Consider the following 26,530-nt stretch of genomic DNA (forward strand, 5'->3'; position numbering starts at 1 on the left):
ATTGTGCGTGTGTGTTGAGCAGGAAGTCTTTGAGCAGAGGTTGCGGGTACGAAGCCAGCTGAGCCAGCAGGCCGGTGAGCAGCAGGTTGACAGAGATGGAGTTCTCTAGAAGGTTCTCCAGACGAGACAACAGAACACTGAGGAACGGGCCTGATGGGAAACAACAACCAATAATGAATTTGAGCGGCGAAAATGAACACGAATGGCTGCATGAAGGAATGAATGAATGCATAATGAATGAATAATTTTATTTTCGTGTCTGGCTGCCTCAACCAGTGGTGGAAAAGGTATTTACATATTTTACTCAAGTAAAAGTATCAATACTGCAATGTAGAAATACTCTGTTACAAGTAAAAGTCCGGAATTCAAAATGTACTTGAGTAAAAGTACAAAAGTATTGGTATCAAACTGTACTTAAAGTACCAAAAGTAGAAAGTACTCATTATGCAGAATGTCCCTTTTCAAATGTATAAAAATCATTTGAAAATAGCAGATCTACAAGCTCACAATGCGTCGCATAGCGACGCATTGTGAGCTTGTAGATCGGCTATGTTCAAATGGCCGAAATGTATATAGGGCTGAAGTGGGTAATGTATGTTTTGTAATAATAATCAAAATCTACAAAGTAACTAGTAACTGAAGTTTTTGGATAAATGTAGTGGAGTAAAAGTACAATATTTGGATCCGAGATGTAGTGGAGTAGAAGTAAAAGTATTGGAAATTGGAATTAAGTAAAGTACAAATAACTCAAAATTGTTCTTAAGTACAGTACTTACAGTAAGTAAATGTACAGTTACTTTCCACCACTGGCCTCAACACAGCCCGTCCCTTAAGGGATTATTCAGACACATTTTAAGGAACTCAGTATTTCCAGTGCCAACATGCTGACACTAACTATAATAAACTAAATAAATACATACCACATACTGTATACCGTACATGACTCAAAAGTACAGAGACAGTTCAGTAGTCTCATTTTCAGACTAGATAGTGGAGGGCAAGAAAGAGAGAGAAAAAAGAACATATGCATGTTCAATGTGGTGTGAACCTAGTAAAAACACTTAAAGCCTCTAAACTTAGAAAAAAGCAGTCCAAGTACAGAGCTAACTAAGTTTACTGTCTGCCAAAGTACAAACTTGGGCAGGCTACCAATCCTACATACTTACACCTATAAACTTGATTCACAATTTAACAATTCCACCTTACTGTGGGCATGCATGCTTGAGATTTTTTACTTTGAAATAATTTGTAGTTTTTTTTAATATTTAACTTTAAGTGTACATTGACAACCATGTGGCAGGCCCTGGATAGCCAACCCGGCCTGGTGATCTGCACTCTGAGGCGCGCATTTTTTCTAGTTTCTCTGGCACTGCCTTCACCTTCTGTCAGTCTCTTTATTGTCTCAATCCATCTGTTCCTCTGATATATATTACAGTGGATTGTCATCGCCTCTCTGCAACTAAAGCTTCGGCTGTGCTTCTTCCTCCTTACTGTACAGTAGGGAGGTTTGTTGTACATGCTGGCATTTTGCAAGATTCAATATCTTGAGTAACTGAACCCAACGTAATAGATAGGAAGGGTGTTTTGAGATCCCTTTGCCAGATCAAATGGCAGCTCTTAGAAAATGGCTCGTCTGCGGAAAGCGTTTTCAATTGGAGGTGGAAATTTGAGACTTTTTCCTTTGTGTTTACATCTTGCTTTTGTTTTTTTCACAGAAGAAGCATGTAAGATACGCTTCTTCTGTAGTAACAAAAGGCTAAACATTTTTTATAATAGACGTCTATACAAATGCAGAAATTGAAGAAAGGAGGCGGGAATGAATAAACCAAAGAAAGAAAAATGTGAGAAAAGGTTACAGAGAGAATGGAAAGTGAGGTAAAATCAACCACATTGGAGCCAGTATTGATCCTCTCACAGTTATTCCTGCCTCCTCTTCTGCAGTATAAGTGTGTGAGCTCCAGTGAAAAGCTCTCTGTGCATTTATCTGATGCTGTTTGGAGCCTCTGTGTAAGTCATACACTGTAGACTCATTAGTTTGACCTCATGCTCTTATGGACCTCAAGGCCTGCAGGCTATTACTCAGCTCAATCGGGCGCACGCAGCCACGCACGCACGCACGCACACACACACACACACACACACCATAAATGGGACTTCATGAGAGGCACATAGCCTATCTCAGTGGCTGTCAAAGTGAGGGACACCGGGGGTCCTTGAGGAGGTTTGATGGTGGGACTGACACCTGAGCACCAGGGGGTATGTCATTTGAGGTGGACATTCAAAAAAGATATGAATAACCTACAGTAAAACGCTTTACTTACAAGGTCTTTTTCTTTTTAAACAAAGAGAACATACGGTAAAACATTTAGCTGCCTGACAAAGCAAGAGCCAGTACAGGGAGCAACGTGTTAAGACAGGGAGAAAAGTGAATGGATGAATGGTCATTTGGAGAAGACAGATGATATCTGTTATCTGCAATCTGTATTGCATTACAAAACATTTACATGAGTTGGACTGTTTGACAATATCCAGTTACCTAGAAGTGACCCCACTACACCCCCTGGTGGTAAGAAAGACATAAAGCCACGACTTAAAATAGCTAAATAAAACTTTAATAAGTCTAGTTGCAAATGTACATAAATTGCACAGCCACATTATTTTATCGTCAACACAAAATTCCTCTGTACATTATTGTTTCGTCACCGTCATTAAAGGAAGCAGAATCCAGCAAATACTTTTACTTTCAACATACTTACAAAAGTATTTTTCTACAAGATATTAGAAAACATACAACATCTTTTACTTTTATAGACATTTAATCTTTTTTTTTTGGTGTGTGTGTGTGTGGGTCTGACTGCACTATGAGTGGACATAGCTACTGAGACTGAAGAGTGATCTATACCTCACAGTTGCACGCCTGTGTCGCACACCCCAAAAAAATAAAAGCGGCACGCCGTGCCGCTCTGCGACACATTGTGAGCTTGTAGATAGACTATTTTCGATGGGCCATATATACGCAGCCAAGTCTAAATCAGGCATGATCCATCACGGCTCTTCTTATAGGGTCTCTGACTCTAAAATCGGTGACAGCGGAACAGAGATAGGAATGTTTGGGCACAACAAACAAATAGCTGGCAGATCAAATAAAAGAATAAAATAAACATGGCGAGAGGGCACCGTTTCACTTTTCTTTGTGTTATTGTGTGTTACAGCTGAATGGGATATGGCCATCTGGGAATCAGGAGGTCACTGGTTCATTCCCCCGGTCTTTGTTGTTGTGTGCCTGAGCAAGACACTTAAATCGCTAACTGCTCCCCGGCCGCTGTATTAACCGTTTTTAACAGTTAGGATGGGTTTAATGCAATTTTAACATATCGTTGCTGTGGGGCAGAAACCTCTCATCTCCATATTCTAGATTTTTTTTGGCGTTTTTTCGTAAATTAATGTCCTACTTTATCATCCTACAGCTTCATCACAAAAGCATCAAAAGTAGCAGATCCACAAGCTTGAAACGTGGCGCAAAGCGACGCATTTTGAGTTTGTGGATCTGCTACTTTTGCGACTTTTGAATTTGGATGCTGAAAATCATCATCGTTTTGGACATAATGACGTTTCCACCCGACAGAGACGATATGTACAGTAACAAAACACACCCCAAAGTTCAATGTTTGTGGTGTTATCCTCGCCTGATCTAATGCTGTGTCAATGAGCTGGTCATGCCATTCTCTTTTCTACACTCGACTCAGGAAAAAAAACGGGCGACTAAAGCATCGATCTTGTACTTTCATGATGAGGCTAGACCGGTGAGAAAATGGGATTGTGCTTGCGATTCTCTCAGCATTTTGTCGTACATCGGGGCCATTTGGACTCAGCCCGTTCCTGTTCTGAAACCAACATTGAGTATTAATCCAAGGTTATCCCGACCGTCGCCTCTAGTCACTTTTGTCTACTGATGTCAGGGAAAATGTTCAGACTCCGATACAAAACATGAGTTTTAACAAGGTGTGTATAGTATACTGATTGGAAGGTGAGCTAAAAATGCATAGGTGTTGAGCAATGGCGACAGATGATTGAGCTATATATTATTTACAATATCAATAGCATCGATACAGCAGAGTTGAGCACAAGATAACATTTACAAAAACAAAAGAAAACAAAAAAACTCTTGTTGACATAAGATAAAAATATTGTGAACATTTTATTTACAATTTCTCAGGCTTGTCCAGTCTCATGATACACTCAGTTTTTCATATAGTGACCATATACATCTGCAGCATCCATCTCAATCATCATCATCAACATCATCTTATTATTGGCGAGTAAAAACAAAAAAAAACTGTGATACTGACACTACCATTGGCTACAGTGCCAGGATGAAGCATGCTCGGACTCTCACGCTTTTTACTGTATATCGTAGGTCTGTTAAAAGGTAAGAAAAACAAATACAAAAATATACAAAATATAGATGCTAAAATGGCATGGAATCTGATGGCAATGACAAGATCGACTAGAGTTAAAGAGAGTACACACACCCCGTTTTAAGACCACCTGTGACTCAGCATCTTCACATTCAGAAGAGAGGGTGGGCGATGATGCGCAATTTATACCGGTGTGGTACGCCCGAAGATAGCAGATCTACAAGCTCACAACGCATCGCGTTGTGAGCTTGTAGATCGGCTATTTTCGCTGCCATACGACAAAGTATAAAATCGTGCTTGAAGAGGGACATAAAAAGTGGAAGAGTAAGTGTATGCCACCAGGATGAATGGAGTCACAGTCCTCATTTACCACTGACTGACAAGAACAGGTAGACAGAGAAGAATGTCACTTCATAGGGGGCAGTCGTTTCAACGACCCCCACCAGTCCAGTGTATTAGCATAATAACATCCGAGTGTCTAAAACACATTCCTCTCTTTTAGCCCCCCAAATCGTGCTACACGGATGAGAAACATGGCCGACATCCCCCCAAAAAACGGAGGAGGGGGTCATGTAACCAACATAAAACACAATAGCTGGCCGGAAGAACAAACAAACAGACAGACAAACAAACCCAAATACTATGAGAAAAGAAAGAGTTGTGTCATCTTCGTTCAATCCATCCAATCTGGCCAATTTTCTTTTTTACAGCAATGGTGGATAATGTAAACAAATATTGTGGGGCTGTGCTTGCTTAAAACAAATCAATTCATTGCCGAGGCGAAATATGCTGCATTTATGCACAGATTCAGCACCATTTTGGCTGCCCGCAGACAGCATGTCGTTCCAAACGCTACAGTAATAGTTCTAAACGTCAAACTCCTCATAATAGGTATGGATGAAGCTCGCGTGATTACGTGAAACCACGAGAACCTGTAGGGGGGGTTTCTGACAAACCCCACTGACGCAACTCTTTCCATCTCAATGGCTCTGCATACAGAACCATCTCTTTTGTCAGGTAGAGCAGTGATGCGCGTCACATCGCCAGTAGGAGAGTGAGCACGCTTGTGATGTGTGAGCTCACACACCATGCACACACACATCAGTTGAAGTGCATTCTACGTTGCTATAGCTGCAGACTCTTCCCAGTCAAAAGTTTTAAAGCATCAGGGCAGGATTAAGAGTTATACAGATTGTGTTTGACTGATGGGTGGCGCGTGACAAAATGGTGCCGATCAATCACTGCTCTTTTAGCCATTTATCCATACAGCACATAAAAGCTTCAGTCATTCGATAGGAGGGGGGGAGAGGGAGGGGGGAGGAATAAAATGATTAAAACTAAAAAACTAAAACTCACAACATATAAAGAATTCACTCCTAAATAAAGGGCTGCTTTTTCATATTTGATACTATCAAATATAGTTATGTATGTACTGTATATTCTATAGAGGAAAAGAGAAAACAAAATGCATACATCTATATTTCAATTTCATTAATATAGCATCACATAGAATTCATTTTCTTTACTTTAGTGTTTATAATACATTAAGTGATGTGTTTTGTACAATATATATTTCCATTTACAAATCCACAGTATAAGTTGTGCCTTTATTTTTTTTGCAGGGAAGTAGGGGGGGTGGGGGCAGGGTAAAGACGAGGTGTGTTCCGTTCTTAAGGCGTTTCTCATGTACCAATATCTTTCACAAAGTGCACTAACATGGGAGTTGCAAGCTATACCTCAATGGTCGCGAGGGAGGAGGGGGGGGGGGGGGTAGGGAGAGGGGAAAGGGGGTAGTAGGGGTAGTTGGGCACTTTGGAACACACCCAAGGACTGAAAAGGAAAAGTGAGTTGATTGATTGTTTTGGATTAAAAAATATCTTTTTAATCTCCTAGTTGTTGTTTTTTATATCTTTTTTGTTGTTTTTCTAAAAACCAAAAAAAAAGAAGGAGAAAAAAAAGGACATAGGACTGGAAAACAATCTTCTCCCAGTCCTGTAGAGTTATTTGTCACCATTTGTTTTGTCTTTTTAAACTAGGTCCATGTGGTTGTCAGGTAGGAAGGGAGAGAGAGAGAGAGAGAGAGAGGAGGGTTGCTTCTTGGGGGTGACAGTCTCTGACGCTCATTGTGTGTTTGTTGATTAATATAGTGGTTTGTCCCGGGGTGGGGGGGGGGGGTGTGGTGGTGGGTACAACGGTTCAAAATTGTCCCAGCAACTGTTTACGGCGTCGAAAACAGGCCGACCGACTGACTGACCGACCGACCGACCGACGCTGCTGCTGCTGCTTCGAGTTCATTATCTACAAGCTTCCTCCGACCGTCACCCTCGCATCGAAGGCCCTCTCTGGGTGATCAATCTGGTCCATTGAAGGGGTCGTTCTCTCTGTTAAACGGAAGTCCTGTCTCCTCTGGTTGGCCCCTCTTGTTTGTGTGGAAGTTCACACTCTTACACCGCTTAAGCCAGATTTATACGCCGTCGCATGATGGCGCCGCGTGTCGGAAAAAAAAGCCGATCTACGGCGCTCACAACGGGTCGCGTCGCGACCCGTTGTGAGCGTCGTAGATCGGCTTTTTTTCCCGGCACGCGACACCATCGTTCGACGGCGTACAACTTAAGCATTAACGTCCGTAAAAGGAAGTGTCTTCTTATAGGCACAGCATTCCCTCTTAATCATACATACGCAGACACGCAGGCAGACACACACACACGCACACACGCGCACACACACACCAGTCAAATGTCGGTCTAACAGTTGCTGCTGTTCCTGAACTCTCCGTTTTCGGTGATCTGCAGCTTGGTGGGGTTGGTGGGAGAGATGCCGTTGCGGGTCTGCATGCTGTAGCGCTCCTTCAGCTGGGTCAGGGCGCTCATCAGACGGGCGTTGGCGGCGTCCAGCGACGCTATGCGCTTCTCCTGCACACACACACACAGAGAACACAAGAGCTTTCATTATGTGTATGTTAACAAAATACACACACACACACACACACACACACACACACACACACACCGCAAGTCCAACGCAAGGAAGACCAAATAGAATCGGAATGAATTGATGTAATTTTGCTTTTCAACCTTTTCTGAACCTTTGATAGCGTTTATCTTTGTGTTTTGTGAACGTGTTGTTCTGTGATTACTATTGGTTAGTATTGCTTGTTTCATTCATTTCAATGAAAGTTGAACCCGGAAGCACCAACATTTGGTTCTCAAATGCGGAAGACTTGAGCACCGAGCAGGCGCACTAGGGTTTCAAACAGTATAAGCACGTGCAGTAGTGTTTAAAAAAATGTTTGCTTTTATTTTAATGTTGTTTTATGCTTTTGCTTTTATTTTTTGCTTTATTGTTAAATTAGTTGTACTTTTTCCCTAATTGTATTGCAGGTGCTATACAAATAAAGTGTATTATTATTATTAAATGCGGAAGTATTGCAATCCCAGATTTGACCACCAGGCGACGGCAGCTTCACTGTTCTACCGCGGTTCTGGGGGGTTTGGTTTACGAAGGTAAACGAAACAATAATTCTGGATTTTTTTCAGGCCGACAAAGTTGTTATTTTCTTTACTTCCTTTTTTCTTTTATTCCACACCTTTTTAAAAGCTCTGTGGATTAAAAAAAAAACACGATTCTACAGTATATATTGGAAATGGGTCCATTTGGTTCTATTTGTACTCAGAGTTCAGTTAACACTGAGGATTTTACCGTGCAGTATGAGGAGTACTGATTATGTTTATTGTAGCATGGCTAAGTCTCCATGGCAGTGCGAGCTCATGCAGCCAAGCAAGAAACTCTCTAATTGACTCCTAGTCTTTTCTCTCCCCATTAATGAGCGTTTCATTTTCATTCCCTCTGTTTCTTTACTGCGGCAGACAGCTCATTACCGTGGTAGTGCTGCATGTTTGTCTCCAGACGCAAAGTTACTCGAGTATAATAACTTCCCATGAACACAGGCATTCATATACATGAGCCCCGCGCCTCCTAATGTATGCATGCCTCTTGTATGTCTACTGAAAAAGGAGGTCTCTCCACAATTACGATCATTTATGTCTATGGGTAAGCTGTCTAAAATGGGTACTGACTGACTGACTGAGAGTGTGTCTGTGTCTGTGTGTGTGTGTGTGTGTGTGTGTGTGTGTGTCCAGGAGTAATCTAGCAAACAACTGGTTTGAATGAAGCCATGCAAACGCAGGGGATTTCGCTGCACAGCAGATGGCGCCGTTTGACTGACCTGTGCATCAATGATCTTCTGTTTGGAGTCCACCACCGCCTGCATGTCTGAGTGATCTTTCTTCAGCTCCTCTTCCACTGACATTAACCTGGTGAAACACAAACAATGAGTAAATACACTGACACTAACCTGGTGAAACACAAAGGACATGGTGATGTTTGTGGTCTTGATGTTTTGAGGAGACTGACAGGCTTATCATTAAGAAAATGTTCAGGATTAGGCATTAAGGAATTGGGGCTAAGAGTTATGCCTGATTTATACTTGGTTAATTGTGCTCTACAAGCTTGTAGATCTGCAATTTGTCGGTGTTTGACACCTCAGGCTTTTGTGTTAGGGTTAAAAAATGGCAAATAAAAAAATGGTAAAAATTGTATTTATAACATTTCAGCCTAGGCTAGAATGCTACTTCCCAATCTACTTACACTCTGGAAAAATTAAGTGCATATAAATAAGGTACCCTCTTGTGTTTGGTATTCTGTGTGGGTAGAATGAGTCTCTACTAACCACTACTAACCACTACATGGATGGACTTTTGAACGAGCGCTGGAAAGTTGGGTACACTTCTCCCTAAGAGCATGTACTCAGCTGTTCAGACTCATTTAGGCTTTAAGTGCTCTGTGGTAGACAACATTTTTGTTAACCTCCCCGGCATCAAAGACACACCTAATGTCTGATCCTCTGGCTCCATGTCTGGGGCTCCGTTCTCAGCTGGATATGTGATGTAATGCACAGATAATACTAAGTGGCCTCTAGCATTTGACTTGCATTATTGGATTTTTGTGTCTGAGCCACTCATGAACACATGTTCTCTTTTTTTTCTTTTCTCCCAATTTAGTCTTTACGCCAATTAATTTCTCCACACACATTTGTGTTGTCACTGCTGTTGTAATCCCACTGGTTCACCTGCCACATCGGGGGGACGTTGTAGAATTGTAGATCGGCTATTTTCAAATGGCCGCAATGTATATAGGGCTGAAGTGGTTAATGTGTGTTTTGATATAATAATCAAAATCTACAAAGAAACTAGTAACTAAAGTTTTCAAATAATTGTAGTTGCACTTTGAGAACCTGTAAAATAGTCAAATAAAATGTTATCTACCTGCTGATAATGCCCTTCATCTGCAGGTCTTTGTCGTCTTGCTGTCTGCGCAGGCGTTCCTCGGACTCCTCCAGTCGGGCCTGGTACTCCATCAGAACCTTCTGGGCCTGGTCGTCCTGCCCCTTCAGACGAGACTCGTATTCCTCCAGCTTCTGTACGGACGCACGCAGCTTGTCCTGCAGCACCATGATCTCCTGTTGATACTGAGCACAGACAGATGGAGAGGACGATTAATGTCCATCAGAACTGTTACTGTCCATCACGTGATAATCATTGTTTTGCTTAACAAAATATTGATCGAAACATCTATAATCAGTGGTCTAGGACTCTCCAAATTCGGTATCGGCGCATCAGACCCCAAAAATCTGGCATCGGTCGGGCTCTCCAATATAGCTAGTGCTGCTTCGTGCCATTGCAGCGACTGAGGAGATACACAGCACTGGAGTTTCGGGGCCCAAACCTCTAGAGCAGGGGTCTTCAACAGGGGGTCCTCAGAGGTACTACAGGTGGTCCGCCAAAATCTTTGTGTGATGGGGAACACCAGCCGAAAATAGCCGATCTACAAGCTCACAACGCCTCGCGCTGCGAGGCGTTGTGAGCTTGTAGATCTGCTATTGGTTGTAGAGGGAAAAAGAGCAGACCAAGTACAGAGCCAACGGTCAAGTTGACTAAATATTGAGAGTTTAAAAGGTTAACTGTCTGAAAATACACATTGACACTATGAAATCTATCAAAAAGTTTAATTTGCAACACAATTTTATACAATATGTAGTGGGGGTCCCTCTTTGCTAAGGGGTCCTTGGGCTGAAAACGTTGAAGACCCCTGCTCTAGAGTGAGGGCCTACGTCGCGCCGCCGATCCGACCGATAAGCCCATATATGAAGATCTCTATATCTGTCGGTCCTTGTCCCTCTAATGCCCATATATGGAGATCCCTGGTGTCATCAGTATATGCCCATACAGTATACTTCAGGCCTTTTCTGCCCATATATGGAGTTTGTTCTAGAGGTCCATATAGAGTTGACAGATGTGTTTGCGCCTGATGCCATGATGACACATTGAAGATAGACAACACACTCCATATTTGTCTAGGTAGGTGGGGGTGGTCGGTGTCAGGCATACCGTTACAGCTGCACTGTAACATTTACACAGCAATGGCAAACCATGTATTGCAAACAAATCGTACCTCAACATTGTTAACCGTGAGAAATTGAGAACAGTAGCGTCTCAAACCTGGTCGCTGATTTTATTGTAACTTAAAAAAACCCCTCTAAAGCCCTGGTGACGCTGAGCTTTAGAGGAGAGGAGAGGAGAGGAGGATGCAATTCGCAAACTCTACACAATTTTATTCCATCCAGGGACATAAGCCTGGAAAATCTCTCCTTGACCTCTTGCTGTACCCCTGGGGAGCTTTCTGGACAGGCTTTCTGCTGGTCAGGAGAAATGACCAAGCAAATCCTCCTGGATTTATAGGAGCACCACCCTTATAGCACACAGCCCCCCATCGCCAGAGGCAAAACGTTGCAGCTGTACGCTTCTTCTGGCAAGCCACGTTGCATCTTGACGTTTCAAGGCAGGCGCGCTGTCAGTAGCGGACGCTTTAAGTCCCGAGAGGCGCGGCCCAGGCCAGGCGCCAGCCGAGCGAGCGTCGGTGCCGAGGTGGTGCAAAAGAGGCTGATGCCGACTCAGCAACGATCAAGTTGTAAACAATTATGTTCTCAATAATCAGTCCTCAGTATAGTTTGCATTTCACCACTTAAACCTTATATCGTTGCTGTCGGGCAGAAACCTCTTACTGTATCTCCATATTCTTACTTTTTTTGTCTTTTTCCCGTAAATGAACGCCCTATTTGATCATACTACAGCGTCACACAAAAGCATCAAAAGCAGCAGATCCGCAAGCAACGGGTTTCGAGCTTGTAGATCTTCTACCTTTGCCGTTTTTGAATTTGAATCCTGAAAAGTAACAGTTTTGGACATGAGGTTTCCACCCGACAGAGACAATATACTTTGTTGACCAGAGTCTGCCAGGGGCCTATACTAGGCCTTCTCCTTTTTTTACCCTCTTCACAAAATCTCTCTGCTGAAAATAGCCTATCTGCAAGCTCACAAAGCGTTGTTGTTAAGTGCTTAACGATCAATTACACAATCTGGATGTTGTTAGGATCAGTAATATTTTTCTGTCACCATCCACTCGATGTTCCCCCGGCTCTCCCTTACCCCCGCCTCACGCCTGGAGAACGAGTGACCTCTCTCGGGCTCCGCACCACTTTCTCTTTCTTCTACTCTTTGATTCCTTTTCTCTCCACTCCCCTCCTACAATCAATTGCGACGGGGAAAAAAAAGCCTGAAGGCAGACAGCAGGCATGGATGAGCTTTAAAGCACACAGCCCATTACCTGGGACTGCTGTCTCACCTGCTGTGCAGTAATGTGACCCGCGCTTATTTTCCTCCATGACTTTCAACTTGAGGATGCTATTTTAACTCTTTGCCTGCCATGGACGCGTTAATGCGTCGAATTCTGCCAAGGCTTTCCCTGCCAACGATGAGTTTTTGTTTTCAGTGGTTTTCCACTAGATGGCGCTGTTACCTATCCTATGGATAATGCTTTCACTGCCTGATGACAACAGACCCGGAAATTACGTCATATAAAAAAATTAAAGATTGTTTACTTCCTGTTTATTTCCTGCAGTGAAATGGACATATCTCTGCTAGATCTCCGTTTCTCCTGCTTTACGGCCAAAACAAGCCTCATTGAAACGGCCATAGCTCTTGAATGGAGGATCGCGACCGGACGATTTTTCCCCCCTATACTACGACAACCCAGTGTGTGTAATGAGCCGATCTCCGTGAGGACGGCGGTCACATCAAATATTCCATGATTTTTCAAAGGTACAGTAAAATCGCTGTTTTTGCTGGCAGCAGTGGTTCACTATTACACTACTGATCTGGCAGTCAAAGAGTTAAGGTTTTGGCTGTGGCCTCTCTGTTGGACTTTTATGTCCACTTTGGTTGCTTTCACTTCATTACACCTGGCGCCCGCCCGGCGGCGCGGGTGTATTGTAGTCACCGGTGTCTGTTAGTCTGTGTTTGATTCGATTTGGATCAAACTTAAGCAGATGAGTTGGGGGGGGGGGGTTGTAGGGGTAGGATCAGGGCCCTGGGCTATTGATTTTTTTATATGCAACCCAACAGCTAGTAAAAAGCCTAATTTCAAGTGCCAAGCTGGTCGCAGGTTATCACAAATAATGTGCTTTTTTTGGGGGGGGGTTATTGTTTTTTATTGGTCAAAGGTCACAGCACAAGGTAAGTACATTATATAGTTCATATTTACAATGAAGCGGAAGGAGGCTCGCAACTCACTTTAATCCATTAACCCATTGACTGCCAAAATTATTTCTGGCCGCGTTTGCCCACTGCCAGAGATTTTTCATTGAAAAAAAAAAGTACTCAGGAGCCGAGATACAGAATTTTTAAGTTTTAAGTTAACAAGGAAGTGGATAGGAGTCTAGATCTTCGAAAAATCATATCTCCTTGGTCCAAGCTCATAGCAGAGAGTAGCGCAGCACAGAGTGCCGCGCTATGTACATCTGCTATTACATGTACATCTGCTATTACATGTACATCTGCTATTACATGTACATCTGCTATTACATGCACATCTGCTATTACATGTACATCTGCTATTTTTGAAAAATCGTATCGAATATATTTTTAAAGCATTTGTAAAATATTTTGTTGCAAAAATTGCAGATCTACAGTACATATTGTCAGCTTGTATATCTGCTACTTTTTGAATAGCCAAAGAAATCTAAAAATGACACAGATGTGTTCCCGGTCCTAATGGGTTAAATGCTCCAAACGTTATTCACAAGCAGCAAGAATCAAGAACGACATTAGACCGCAAGGTCGAAACGTCATCGTCGTTGAACTCGTTTCTGCCGCTGCGAGTACAGTTTGGAGCATTTAAAAAGTGAGTTGTGATGGGGCGCCGATGGCTTGGTCGTTAAGGCGCATACCACATCCATTCCCCAGCCTGACGACCTTTGCTGCGTGACACTCGCTCCCCGTCTCTCTCTCCCTGTCTATCTCAACTGTACAATCCAAATAAAGGCAGAAAGGCCAATAAATGAAAAAAGTTAGATGCAAGCCCCCTTCTTTTGCTTCATGATTTTGCCGCTTTCACCAAAGACGGGAGGATGTGCGTGTGTTTTTGTCTTTGAATGTTCATATATTTACCATATTTACCATGACCGTAACAGAGGACGTGGTGTGTGGGTTTAGTCTCTCATGCCAGACACACTTCTCCACAATCTTCCAATGCTACAGACAGTACTGTACTTAACGCCTTCCCCCAAAAGTCTCACAAAAGGAAAAGCTGTCATCTGTCATTTCCATTCACAAAAAAAAAGAATATTTTCAAAACATCGTCTTTAAAATATGCTTTTGAATTTCCATCTCTGCAAAGCAGCAAAGCTAAGATTCGCTTCAACTGTTTTGATTTATACGGTAGGAGTTTATTTATGCCACTTGAAAGGCAAAACGGAAGTCGGGGGGGGGGGAGGCGGGGCGTCAACTTTATTTTCTGCAAATGTTCAGTTCTTTCTTCTGTTGTATACAGACTGTTAGGCGGAAGCATCTTCAAATTGTGTGAGGCAACCGTCTGTCTCCAGAGACTAGGTGTGGGTGTTAGCATCTCTCTGAGTGCTTAAGTTTATTTAAATTTCTTGTTTCTTGTTGCTGGATTATATGAGCAATGTAGTGTGCTGCTCATCCTAGAGCAGTGGTTCTCAAACCTTTTCATGTCAAGGACCCCCAAAATGATATGTATTTGGCCGCGGACCCCTATCTCAAATATTTTGTTCCAGGGACCCCCAGACGAAAAGATTTGAGTACAAATGTTTGCTTAAAAAAAATATATATATATTCAAAGGTTTGCATAGTACTATGAGCTTGTAGATCTGCTATTTTTTGAATAGCCAAAGTATAAAAGGTAAAAAATATTATTACAAATTTTGCTGGGGACCCACTGGAACCCCCTCAAGGACCCCTGGGGGTCCCGGACCCCACTTTGAGAACCAATGTCCTAGAAAAATGTAATACTTTTTCCACCACTGTACGCACGCACGCACGCACGCACGCACGCACGCACGCACGCACGCACACACACACACACACACACACACACACACACACACACACACACACACACACACACACACACACACACACACACACACACACACACACACACACACACACACACACACACACACACACACACACACACACACACACACACACACACACACACACACAATCGCCTTTTGCTTTAGGGTACAGGGCTGCTTTTAGAAACAGTAAGGACTTGGTTGTAAGGCGGTGAGGATGTGTGGTGTGTGAAACCAAATGTGGGAGGAGAAGCTGTTTTAAAGGGAAACAGGCGGACAGGACAGTTAAAAGTGACTGAACATTTAAGGCAGCATAGTGGACCTGGGCAAGGAAGGAAATATGGTAAGAGGTTGGTTTAAAGGTAAAGGAAGGAGTTAAGATGGAAGAGGTCACAAGAGGAGGGGACACAAGGCAACCTGGTTGCCAAAGGAAAAAAAACGTTAGCATTGAACATTTCTCAGTTAAGTTGAATGTTGCCGTTTCTCAACGAAAACGTCACCAACATCTCCATGTCGACTCAATCCTAGACGTCTGTATTAAGCACTACGTGCAAAAATAGGATTACAGCCGATTCCTGCACTATCAGTGTGCTAACTCGAACGGCACAGAGTCATGACCATCTCGGCAGGGACACTCGCATGGATTACAGGTCTCAGTCGCCACGACTGGATTTCAGTCATTTGGATATCATAGAAGTATGCTTGTCTTCTATGCTTGTGTCATGCACCGAAAATAGGCCATTTACATCCTATTTACGGTTATTAGTTATTTTACGATTAGTTTAGTAGTATCTGAAGTGGTCAAAGTAGCAATAGAATACACGTTCAATCTTCCCGAATACCCTGATGATCTCGGATGATTTCATAAAAGCAAAGGTTAAAGGGATAGTTCACCCCAAAAATTACTTATTTTCTATCAATTACACACCCCATGAAGCCTTGAATTCATGGAAGTTCTTTTGTTTTTGTCGCATTCCTGAGCCAATAATTTGGTGACTGGCGGAAAGATGCTTATGTCTCCGGTAGGAGACTCAAAGTTGACCCTTTCGAGTCTCCTACCGGAGCTGCTGCTGGTCATCAAATGGCTTTTTTTTTAATAGCCTTGAAAAGTATAAAATAATGGCTATAGCTGAAATCTAAAATGACACAGATAAGTTCCCGGATTGAATGGGTTAAAACAAAAGGGTTAAGTTCTATATTCTGATAGCAATCATTGCTATAGTGTGTTTGTTCAGTAACATGGTCCAATCTAGGAGAGAGAGCCCCACAGCTTGTGTTCCACTTCCAATTTTGTCTGCTCATTTATTTGTTTCATCACTTTCCAATTTCTTCTTGTTTATCCTGCATCCTGTATGAGGTTCTCTCTCCTGATTGGAATCACGTCGTGAAAATGTATTTTCTGAGCTGGAGAGATGGGGAGACCGCTGTTATTGAACAAACACTCTATATAAATTATACAGAAATATAGAGATATACTTATTTTTACAAAAAAAATTATCACAGCACCTTTAAGAAGGTGAGGAAATGAGAGGTAAGAAATAGAGCAGTGGTTCTCAAAGTACGGTCCAGGGACCCTCAGGGTTTCTTGGAAGGGTAGTCTCGTGTAGCCAGACAACTATTCCACAATCTCCGAATGCTAGAGTCTGGAACTCCATATAGAACGGAAGCTGTCATCTGTTCGTCATTTCCGTTCACGAATTGTTATTAAAAATGTATTTTAAAATATCTTTACATTTTACTCTACACTTTCCATTTCTAATAAGCAGCAAGCTATATATGCTTCGATTATTTTGTATTTATGTTAGGAGGCGTCACATCTTCTTTATCCTCTAAATCATTTTCGGAGCTTCCGTCGCTCCAGACCGTATGACGAAGGATTTGAAAATTTGCAGTGGTGTAAAGTTAAGTAACTAAGTACATGTACTCAAGTACTGTACTTAAGTAACGTTTTGAGGTATTTTTACTTTACTGGAGTATTTCCAATTTTAAATTTTTACTTCTACTCCACTACATCTCAGAGGCAAATATTGTACTTTTATTCCACTACAATTGTTTGAAAACTTTAGTTACTTGTAGATTTTGATTATTATTACAAAACATACATTAACCACTTTATAGCCTTATACAGTATATATTCTGGCTATTTGAAAATAGCCGATCTACGAGCTCACAACGCGTCGCGATGCGACGCGTTGTGAGCTGCTATTTTCAAAAGATTTGTATGTATTGAACGTGGGAAACTTGGGAACTTGAAATGGGACAGTCTGCATAATGAGTACTTTTACTTTTTCTACTTTCCAAGTATTTTTTGATGCCAATACTTTTGTACTTTTACTCAAGATTAGATTTTAAATACCAGACTTTTATTTGTAACCGAGTATTTCTAGATTGTGGTATTGACACTTTTACTTAAGTAAAACATTTCAGTACTATTTCCACCACTGACGGGGGACGGGGGGGGGTTCTTGGAATTAAAACGTGTGAGAACCACTGAAATAAGAGAGTTGAAGGAGGATTGTCACAGAGGGTTGAAAGTGAAGGGTTGAACGGACGGTTCGGAGCAGAAGATAAAGCGTGAGGTTGGGGGGGTTGAAGAGGGGGGTTGCGGTCGTTACCTTCTCCACCTGAGTCAGATCCTCTCTGTTTCTCTGTAACTCGGTCTCCATCCCCTCATGGTCTAAATACTGCACATTCATATTCAATAGCCAGGCAGCCGTGCGGTCCAGCGCATTGGGGTTCACTGGGGAAGGGGCCTAGGTGGAACCAACACACAACACAACACAACACAACACACACACACAAACATACATGAGCTGAGCTGCAAATGGGATGGGGAACATGCAAACTAGGGCTGGGCCATATGACTTCAAATCAGTATCACGGTTATTTCAAACTGTGCTGATTTGTTGTTACACAAAAGTTGCACAAGTAGTTTTTTACCCTGCTTCTCTATTATTCAATTAACCTAGATGACCAATTTCAGTTAGAGGTTCTAAATGTCGGGTTCAATATATTCATTAATTGCCCAGCCCTAATGCAAACACAACAACAGAACACAAGGCAGGAGGAGGCTTGGAATGCACATGGGTACAACTAAGAGGTGTCTCTGGATTGAAAGCAGGGTGATATGGACGCACTGGTGTTTTCAAAACACACACACACACACACACACACACGCTTAACTGTACCACCCAAATTAACTGACTGTAACACATGCACGTATGCGCACACACACACACGCACAGAGCAAACAGAGTAGGCCTTAGTCCGATGGTCAGCAAAAGACTGGCTGTGTGCGTGTGTGGGTGTGGGTGTGGTGTGTGTGTGTGTGTGTGTGTGTGTGTGTGTGTGTGTGTGTGTGTGTGCGAGTGATTAGCTCTGTCTGTAACAGTAACGGGTGTGTGTGTGTGTGCTAACACAGAGGGTGTGTGGTGGACTTGACAGTGATCAATAGAATGGCCAAAATACTTGAACAGTGGATTGTAAGCCTTTGAACAGGCTGAGCAACCTGAACAACCCAATTTACAAGAAGGTGGACAAGCTGATTAGATCCGAGTTCAAATGACTAAACACATCTGTTTCTGTTAATGTGAAGGTACAATTCAAATAACTCAAATACAGACAACTTCAGTTGCTTTAGTGAGCCAACAACATGGACCGTTAGGGTCCCTATTCTAGGGCGAACATTCAGCAAAAAACAAACAGATCTACAAGCTCAGCTCAGCTCTTCTGTGAAGAGATTTGGTGTTGATGGGGGGGGGGGGGGGGGGGGGACCCCGGTCAATTAGGTATATCGTCTCTGTCGGGTGGAAACCTCATATGTCCAAAACTGTTACTTATCAGGATTCAATTTCAGAAGCATCAAAAGTAGCGGATCTACAAGCTCGAAACTTTCGAGCTTGCGGATCCGCTACCTTTGATGCTTTTGTGTGACGCTGTAGTATGATCAAGTACGGACGCTAATTTATGGAAAAACACAAAAAGTTAGAATATGGAGATAAGAGGTTTCTGCCCGACAGCGACGATATGGGGTTTAAGTGGTTGAATGACTTTGCACAGGAGACACAGCATGCAGTAAAATAACCACTTGTTTAGAATTAATAATGTATAAATCAGACGTTTACAAGTTCCAGTTGTTTGATGTAAAATGTATTCTATCCCTCTAAGACTATCTCTGTCATCAATTCTTCCTGCTTGACATTAGCTATTCCTACAGCCATTAAAACAATCAATCAATCAATCTACTGGCCATCAGCTGAAGGAGAAGAGAGTGAAACACGACAGACAGTAATGCAGGCGTCCTTCCTGTTACCTTAGAAATAACAGTCGTCAAGGGTAAACGCCGGCGAGGAATTGTAATTACAACCTGCTGTTCTGACCTTCGGAGTCCGGACAATAAAATACGTATATACTGTGACAACACCAAGACTAAAATACACACCCATGCACACACAACGTACGTGTGTAACAACACATACTCTGCAATGAACTGTAGAACTGTGCTGTGTTTAATGTGTGTCTGTCTTTGTGTGTATTCACACATATAACTGATGCTTTTGCTAGTTAACAACTTGTTACCTGGCGTTCTAAATTAGGCAAATTTTATATTTTCCTAATTTTATGTTAGGCATTTCATAGGCAAACCAGGGTTTTCTCAAATTTTCAGAATTAGCTAAAATTGCTAAATCTACCAGCTCACAACACATCGCACTGCGACACGTTGTGAGCTTGTAGGTTGGCTGTTTTCGCTAATTCGTCACATGACTAATTATTTACTTAAGTGGTTAACGAGGAGATAATTGCGCCTACACCATTGCCACTGTGTGCACCTATTAACCAGAGGAGAGGCAATGAGCTGCCTCCAAGCACACTGTATTATAGTTATTATACACACAATGACTGCAATTCATCAGAGCCTTTACACTGTGCAGAGAGAGGAGGCACACACACCTCCCATACTGCCCCTCCCATCACGGATGTTATGATCTCTATGATTTCTTTTATCGCCTTAATTGACTCACTCTTAGCAGCTACTGTATCAAGCTGGAGTGATTATGCACATCTAGATTAAGAGTATTTGTTCCGTGACTGTACGTTACTGCAGGGGTGTTCAAACTTGTTCATGTCACAAACCTTCACATTAACTTTCATTAGGGCCATGGGCACCATTTCAAATGACTCTGTCCTAGAGACCCTGCCATGAAATAAAGCTGATGACAAGTACACTACAAAGTACAAATCAGGCTTTAGGGGCCTTGTCCACAAAAAAAAAGTTTTTTTTCTAGAAAGCCTTTTTTTTTGTTGCTGCCAGTGCTTGCCTTTTCTGGCAGTGCATGACAGTGGCAGTGCACTGGCAGTGCATGACACTGCATTTCTATGGTTAAAGGCGTGCTGGCGTGCTCCACTTCCCAGCGCCAAGGATCGCGTCTCAGCGTTCTCTGCATCCAGCGTTTTGTTTTTTTTTGTGCAGAGCTTTAAGCTGAAAACAGTTCAACTTTTGGGGAGAAGCGCTGCTCATCAATGTCAAACTTTCCAACGCAGAGGGTTGGATTGACATGTCCACAGTCATTGAGCAGAGGTGTACAATTTACAATTACAATTCAGGCATTTAGCAGACGCTCTTAATTCAGAGCGATTTACAGTAAGCAAGGTAAACGCGAGTATAATGGCGACTTTACGAGGTAATACATCAAATGCATAGAAAAAGTAAACTAGGATCATAGGTAAACCAAGAATCATCAATCTAAACAGTATCGAAAAAACAAATAATATGTACAATGAAACTATACAAACTATAGGATGCCAGGTCAACAAATTAACCTGGCATCTGTCTACATGGCATGCTATCCAAATAACATTTTAACCTTTGCATAAGCTTGCAAGGTCGTCAAGGCTATAGGGCAAGTGCTACGGGCTAAAGTGGAGTCTGAATAGGTGAGTCTTCAGATTACGGCGGAAGATTGGGAGCGAGCCTGCAGTTCTAACTGCAATGGGGAGTTTCGTTCCACAGTTTGGGAGCCAGCAGTGAGAAGAGTCTGGGACGATGTGGAGCGTTTGTTGTCCCGGATGTTTTAGGGAAGGTTCTCTGACAGCTTATCTGTGTTAGCTGATCTGTGTCTCGCTCGTGTTGAGAGCACGTGTAGCGCTCTCAACTCAATCACTCAAAAAAACACTAGTGGTGTCGGACTGCATGTGTGTAGCTTCATTCCCAATACGGCAGTGGTTCTCAACCAGTGGTCCGAGGACCACCAGTGGTCCTTGAGGAGGTTCCAGGTGGTCCCCAGCTAAATGATGGAGAGTTGGTAACAAAATTGACCCTTATAGATCTATAACTCTTGAGAGCAAGAGTTAAATTATTGTTAAACATCTGCATTACTTAATTTACGAGAATACACAATTAGAGAATGTGGAAGAATTGTTATTTTGATCAACGTTTGCCTGTCATCTCTCCTAAATGGTACCGACATCAATACAGCATGGAATTGTAGACAAAATCGCATCCAACGATAACAAAACATTCTTCAAGTCTTTGGAGGTCTGAGAGGCTTAAATCTCATCAAACGTCGGTTCCGTGGCTCAAATGCCGAATAAATAATGGACCCTTTAACCCATTGATACCTGGAACGCTTCTGTGTCACTTTAGATGCCTTTGGCTATTCAAAAATAGCAGATATACAAGCTCATAGCGCGGCACCGAGTGCCGCGCTACGAGCTTGTAGATCTGCTATTTTTGAAAAATCGTGAAAAAATATTTTTTATATTTTATTTCAAAAAACTGTTAGGATTTAGATTTTTTTTAAAGAATCGCCTCAGGTCTTAATGGGTTAATATGAAAAGGGTTGAAAACCCACTGCGATTATATATACGGTTTACCTGCTTGTGCTGAGCCCGCTGCTTGGTCTCTGGACTGTCTCCCTTGGAGGAGGACGACTGCTGCCGTAGCCTGGCCCCGGTGGTACCGCCGGGCCAGTCGGGGGAGGACGACGTCATCATGCTGCCGGACGGGGGCCGGGGGTTGTAGGGCAAGCCGCCGCTGGGGAGCAGGTTGGGGGGCGTGCGGCCCCGGGTGACGCTCTGCTGGGGCGGCGGCTGGTCTATCCTGCGCTGGGGGCCGGCGCTGGCGCTGTTCTGCCTGGGCATGGAGGGCTGCTGCTGCTGCTGCTGCTGCTGCTGGGCGTCCGTGAGCGACAGCTGCCGGCGGGTGAACTCGCCCGAACGCCGGGAGTACTCGTCCCCGCTGCTCCCCCCTGCTCCTCCCCCTCCTCCTCCTCCTCCTCCTCCACCTAGGGGTGTAAACAGTGGTGGAAAGTAACTAAGTACATCTACTTAAGTACTGTACTTAAGTACAATTTTGAGGTATTTGTACTTTACTTGAGTATTTCCAATTTCCAATACTTTTACTTCTACTCCACTACATCTCAGAGGCAAATATTCTACTTTTACTCCACTACAATTATTTGAAAACTTTAGTTACTAGTTACTTTTCAGATATAAACTATGATATAATGAAACATACATTAACCACTTTAGCCCTATTTTAGACCTAGGCTATTTGAAAATAGCAGATCTACAAGCTCACAACGCGTCGCATCGCGACGCGTTGTGAGCTTGTAGATCTGCTATTTTCAAATATTTAGTACTTTTACTTTTGGTACTTTAAGTACATTTTGATGCCAATACTTTTGTACTTTTACTCAAGTACATTTTTAATTCTGGACTTTTACTTGTAACAGAGTATTTTTATATTGCAGTATTGATACTTTTACTTAAGTAAAGAATTTGAGTACTTTTTCCACCACTGTTAGATATTGACGGTGTGATTGTATAGTCTGAGAAATAATCGCGGCTTCACGATCGTCACGGTTATTACGAGTACATTTATTACGCAACACTATGAATGTTTTAAATCAATCAAAATGGTAAATTAGAGGTTTTATTATTATTTTGTTGGCTTCTGACTTTTAAATGATAAATAATACACTAGCTGAATAATGCACCTTAACTGCTCCTTAACACATTGACTGCCAGAGTTTTTTCAGAATAGTCTGTAGCCTGCCAGGGTTTTGAACGATTTTGGTACCTTTTCGCATAGCCACAGAATATTTTTCTCCAGTATGATTGATCCCCAGAAAATTTCTAATCACAGATGAGATTCAGGTGTGGTTTCACAAATGTCAACGAGGTCAATTTGACCTTGTTGTCATGTGTTGTTTGATGTTTGAAAATAGCTCAAAACCAGTAGTTTCAAACCAAAAAACATTTTGAATTGTTTGTCCGTTTCAATTTTAACATTGAAGTGGATGGAGCAGCAAATCTTTGGAAATTGTTATCTCCTTATTCGTTTGGAATATCGAAAGAGTGTCAATTATAAATAATTAGAAAATCTTTTTTTTTTTCAGGACGTTTTTAAACGTCTTTGGCAGGCAATAGCTAAATCCCCAAAGACGTTTATAAACGTCTTTGGCAGTTAATGTGTTAACTGTATTACAAAATAATATTTTCACATCTACATTTCTTTTCAACCAGAGTAAAGATTATTATTATTATTTTGTAAACACTTGGTTAGAAATGGTAAATGGTGCATTTATATAGCGCTTTTATCCAAGGCACTTTACATAGATTGTGCATTACATTCACCAATTCACACACAGATTCATACACCGATGGCGGAGGAAACCATGCAAGGCACCACACCTGCTCATCGGGAGCTATTAAAGGGGAAATCCACCCATTTTCAATATTTAACTATGTCATTAATATAGCATAAAGGAGTTGTGTGGAAATAAGAAAAAATTTAAAAAAAAATTAACATTGCAAAAAAATTTAACATTGCAAAAAAATTAACATTGCAAATTACACCATGATGAGTCATCACAGTGTAATTTGCAATGTTAATTTTTTTGCAATGTTAAATTTTTTTGCAATGTTAATTTTTTTTTAATTTTTTTCTTATTTCCACACAACTCCTTTATGCTATATTAATGACATAGTTAAATATTGAAAATGGGTGGATTTCCCCTTTAAGGGTTCAGCGTCTTGCTCAAGGACACTTCCGACGCCAACTCTGGGGGAGCCCGGTATCGAACTGGGAACCTCGCGGTTCCCATCCGGCCACTCTACCCCTGAGCCACTGCCGCCCCTGTTATACTGAGCCTCTACGTTTAATTAATTGTGAGGTTTTAAATCGTTGCCATCGGGTAAAAAAAAAACTCAACTCGGCTATTTCACCATTTGAAAAATGTTTTTAACCCATTAAGACCTGAGGCAATTCTTAAAACAAATCTAAATCCTAACAGTTTTTTGAAAAAAATATAAAAAATGTTTTTTGAAAAAAATATAAAAAATGTTTTTTGAAAAAAATATAAAAAATGTTTTTTGAAAAAAATACAAAAAATGTTTTTTTTAAAAAATATAAAAAATGTTTTTTGAAAAAAATATAAAAAATGTTTTTTGAAAAAAATATAAAAAATGTTTTTTGAAAAAAATATAAAAAATGTTTTTTGAAAAAAATATAAAAAATATTTTTTCACGATTTTTCAAAAATAGCAGATCTACAAGCTCGTAGCGCGGCACTCGGTGCCGCGCTATGAGCTTGTATATCTGCTATTTTTGAATAGCCAAATAAATCTTAAAGTGACACAGATGCGTTCCAGGTATTAATGGGTTAAAATAAAGATGTTTTGGACGTATACGAGGTTTCCACCCTGACAGCAACAACGGACACAGCGGTCAACGGTTCCATCCCTTTACCTCCTCCTCCGCCGTGGTTGAGGAAGGCGTGCTTCCCTCCCGCCGGCCCGCCGCCGTCCTCGTTGTTGCTATGGGAACTGACCGAGCTGTGGCACTCGGAGCCGGAGTCGGCCATGCCGCGCGGGGACACGGGCAGGCCGGCGGCCATCTGGTAGACGGGGTTCTGGAAGGACAGCGGCGCCAGGAGCTGGGCCGGCCGCACCCCCGGGGTGCCGATGACGCTGCTCTCTATGCCCGGGGTGGTGGAGGGCCCGCCCCTCCTCAGCGTGGGTCCTCCTGGGAGATTGCCCTGTGGGGGGGTAGAGTGACCATTATTTAACCCATTAAGACCTGAGGCCGATTCTACAAATGTCTCCTAAATCCTAACAGTATTCTGAAAAAAAACGCATGTTTCTATATCGGTGGTTCTCAAACTTTTTCATGTCAAGGACCCTCAAAATGATATGTATTTGACCGCGGACCCCCATCTCAAAATATTTTGTTCCAGGGACCCACAGAAGAAAAGATTTGAGTTAAAATGTTCGCTTTAAAAGAATATATATATATTCAAAGATTTGCACACATTTTCATGATTTTTCATAAATAGCAGATATACAAGCTCATAGCGCGGCACTCGGTGCCGCGCTATGAGCTTGTATATCTGCTATTTTTAAATAGCCAAAGTGTAAAATAATGCTTTTTAGCTCAAATCAAAAAGTGAAACAGATGCGTTCCAGGTCTCAATGGGTTAAAAACCCATTATAAGACATGAGCCCAATTCTACAAATGCCTTCTAAAATCAGTAGCTTCACACTTTGAAAAAATAGCAGATGTACAAGCTCGCAGTGCTTTTGCATCTGCTATTTTTGAATAGCCCAACGCTAAAATCGAAATGACAAAATGGCTAAAATGACAAGAGATGCTTTCCCCGATTTTAAACCTACGACCAACACATCGCCTTTTTACATATTGTGTTAATTGTTCACAAATCTGTGTCATTTTAAGATTTCTTTGGCTATACAAAAATAGCAGATATACAAGCTCATAGCGCAGCACCGAGGGCCGCGCTACGAGCTTGTAGATCTGCAATTTTCTTTTGAAAAATCATGACAATTTGTGCAAATCTTTGAATAAATGATATATACATTTCTAGCCGACATCTTTGCTTCTGGGGGTCGCTGGAACAAAATATTTTGAGATGGGGGTCTCCGCGGACAAATACATATAATTTTAGGTGGTCCTTGACATGGAAAAAGTTTGGGAACCACTGATATTATAGCAATATAAGATAAAAAACTAAAAAACTGTTAGGATTTAGAAGACATTTGTAGAATCCCAGAAGCAAATATTTTGGTTAAAAATGTTTGCTTCAAAAATATATATATATATTCAGAAATTTGCAAATATGTTCATGATTTAAAAAAAATAGCAGATCTACAAGTTCATAGCGCGGCACTCGGTGCCGCGCTATGAGCTTGTATATCTGCTATTTTTGAATAGCCATACAAACATTTTCAGTCGTGAGACTTTATTTTTGCGTTAAGTCTGGTCAACCGCCGTTACCTGTGGGGTCCTGGCCGACCACACCCCGACGGAGACCACGTCTCCCAGGAGGCCGTCCGAGGGGCTGGGACCGCCCGGGCAGCTGTCCAGGCTGCGGGGGTCCTGGAGGTCCACCATGGACAGGCTCTTGCTGCCGTTGGCCATGCCCACGTCGGGCTCGTTGGTCTCGGAGTAGCTGGAGCTCCGCGCCGGCGAGGGCTGGACCCCCGAGCTCCGGGTCACAAAGAACAGGTCCTTGTTCTCCGGGGTCGGGGAGGGTAACCTGGTGAAGTCCACCAACCTGAAGAGCAAACAAACCAGGGCCAGGAAATGAAGATCAACTTCT

General features: G+C 42.2%; 1 protein-coding gene across 1 annotated transcript in view; it reads right to left on the bottom strand.

Annotated features, from left to right (window-relative positions):
- Positions 1-4,179: 4,179 nt before the first annotated feature.
- LOC308078746 (disabled homolog 2-interacting protein-like) overlaps positions 4,180-26,530 on the bottom strand; it is a 209,859-nt gene continuing 187,508 nt past the window's right edge. The window contains exons 13-19 of the mRNA XM_080420079.1: positions 26,206-26,485; positions 24,664-24,952; positions 21,787-22,160; positions 17,529-17,666; positions 9,743-9,945; positions 8,644-8,731; positions 4,180-7,330 (exon numbers count right to left, since the gene is read on the bottom strand). Of these exons, the coding sequence (XP_080276205.1) occupies positions 7,163-7,330; positions 8,644-8,731; positions 9,743-9,945; positions 17,529-17,666; positions 21,787-22,160; positions 24,664-24,952; positions 26,206-26,485 (1,540 nt within the window). The 3' untranslated portion in view covers positions 4,180-7,162. The remainder of the gene's footprint in view (positions 7,331-8,643; positions 8,732-9,742; positions 9,946-17,528; positions 17,667-21,786; positions 22,161-24,663; positions 24,953-26,205; positions 26,486-26,530) is intronic.

The sequence above is a fragment of the Gymnoscopelus braueri genome (assembly GCF_963280865.1).
Source record: "Gymnoscopelus braueri genome assembly, chromosome: 22".
NCBI classification, from domain to species: domain Eukaryota; kingdom Metazoa; phylum Chordata; class Actinopteri; order Myctophiformes; family Myctophidae; genus Gymnoscopelus; species Gymnoscopelus braueri.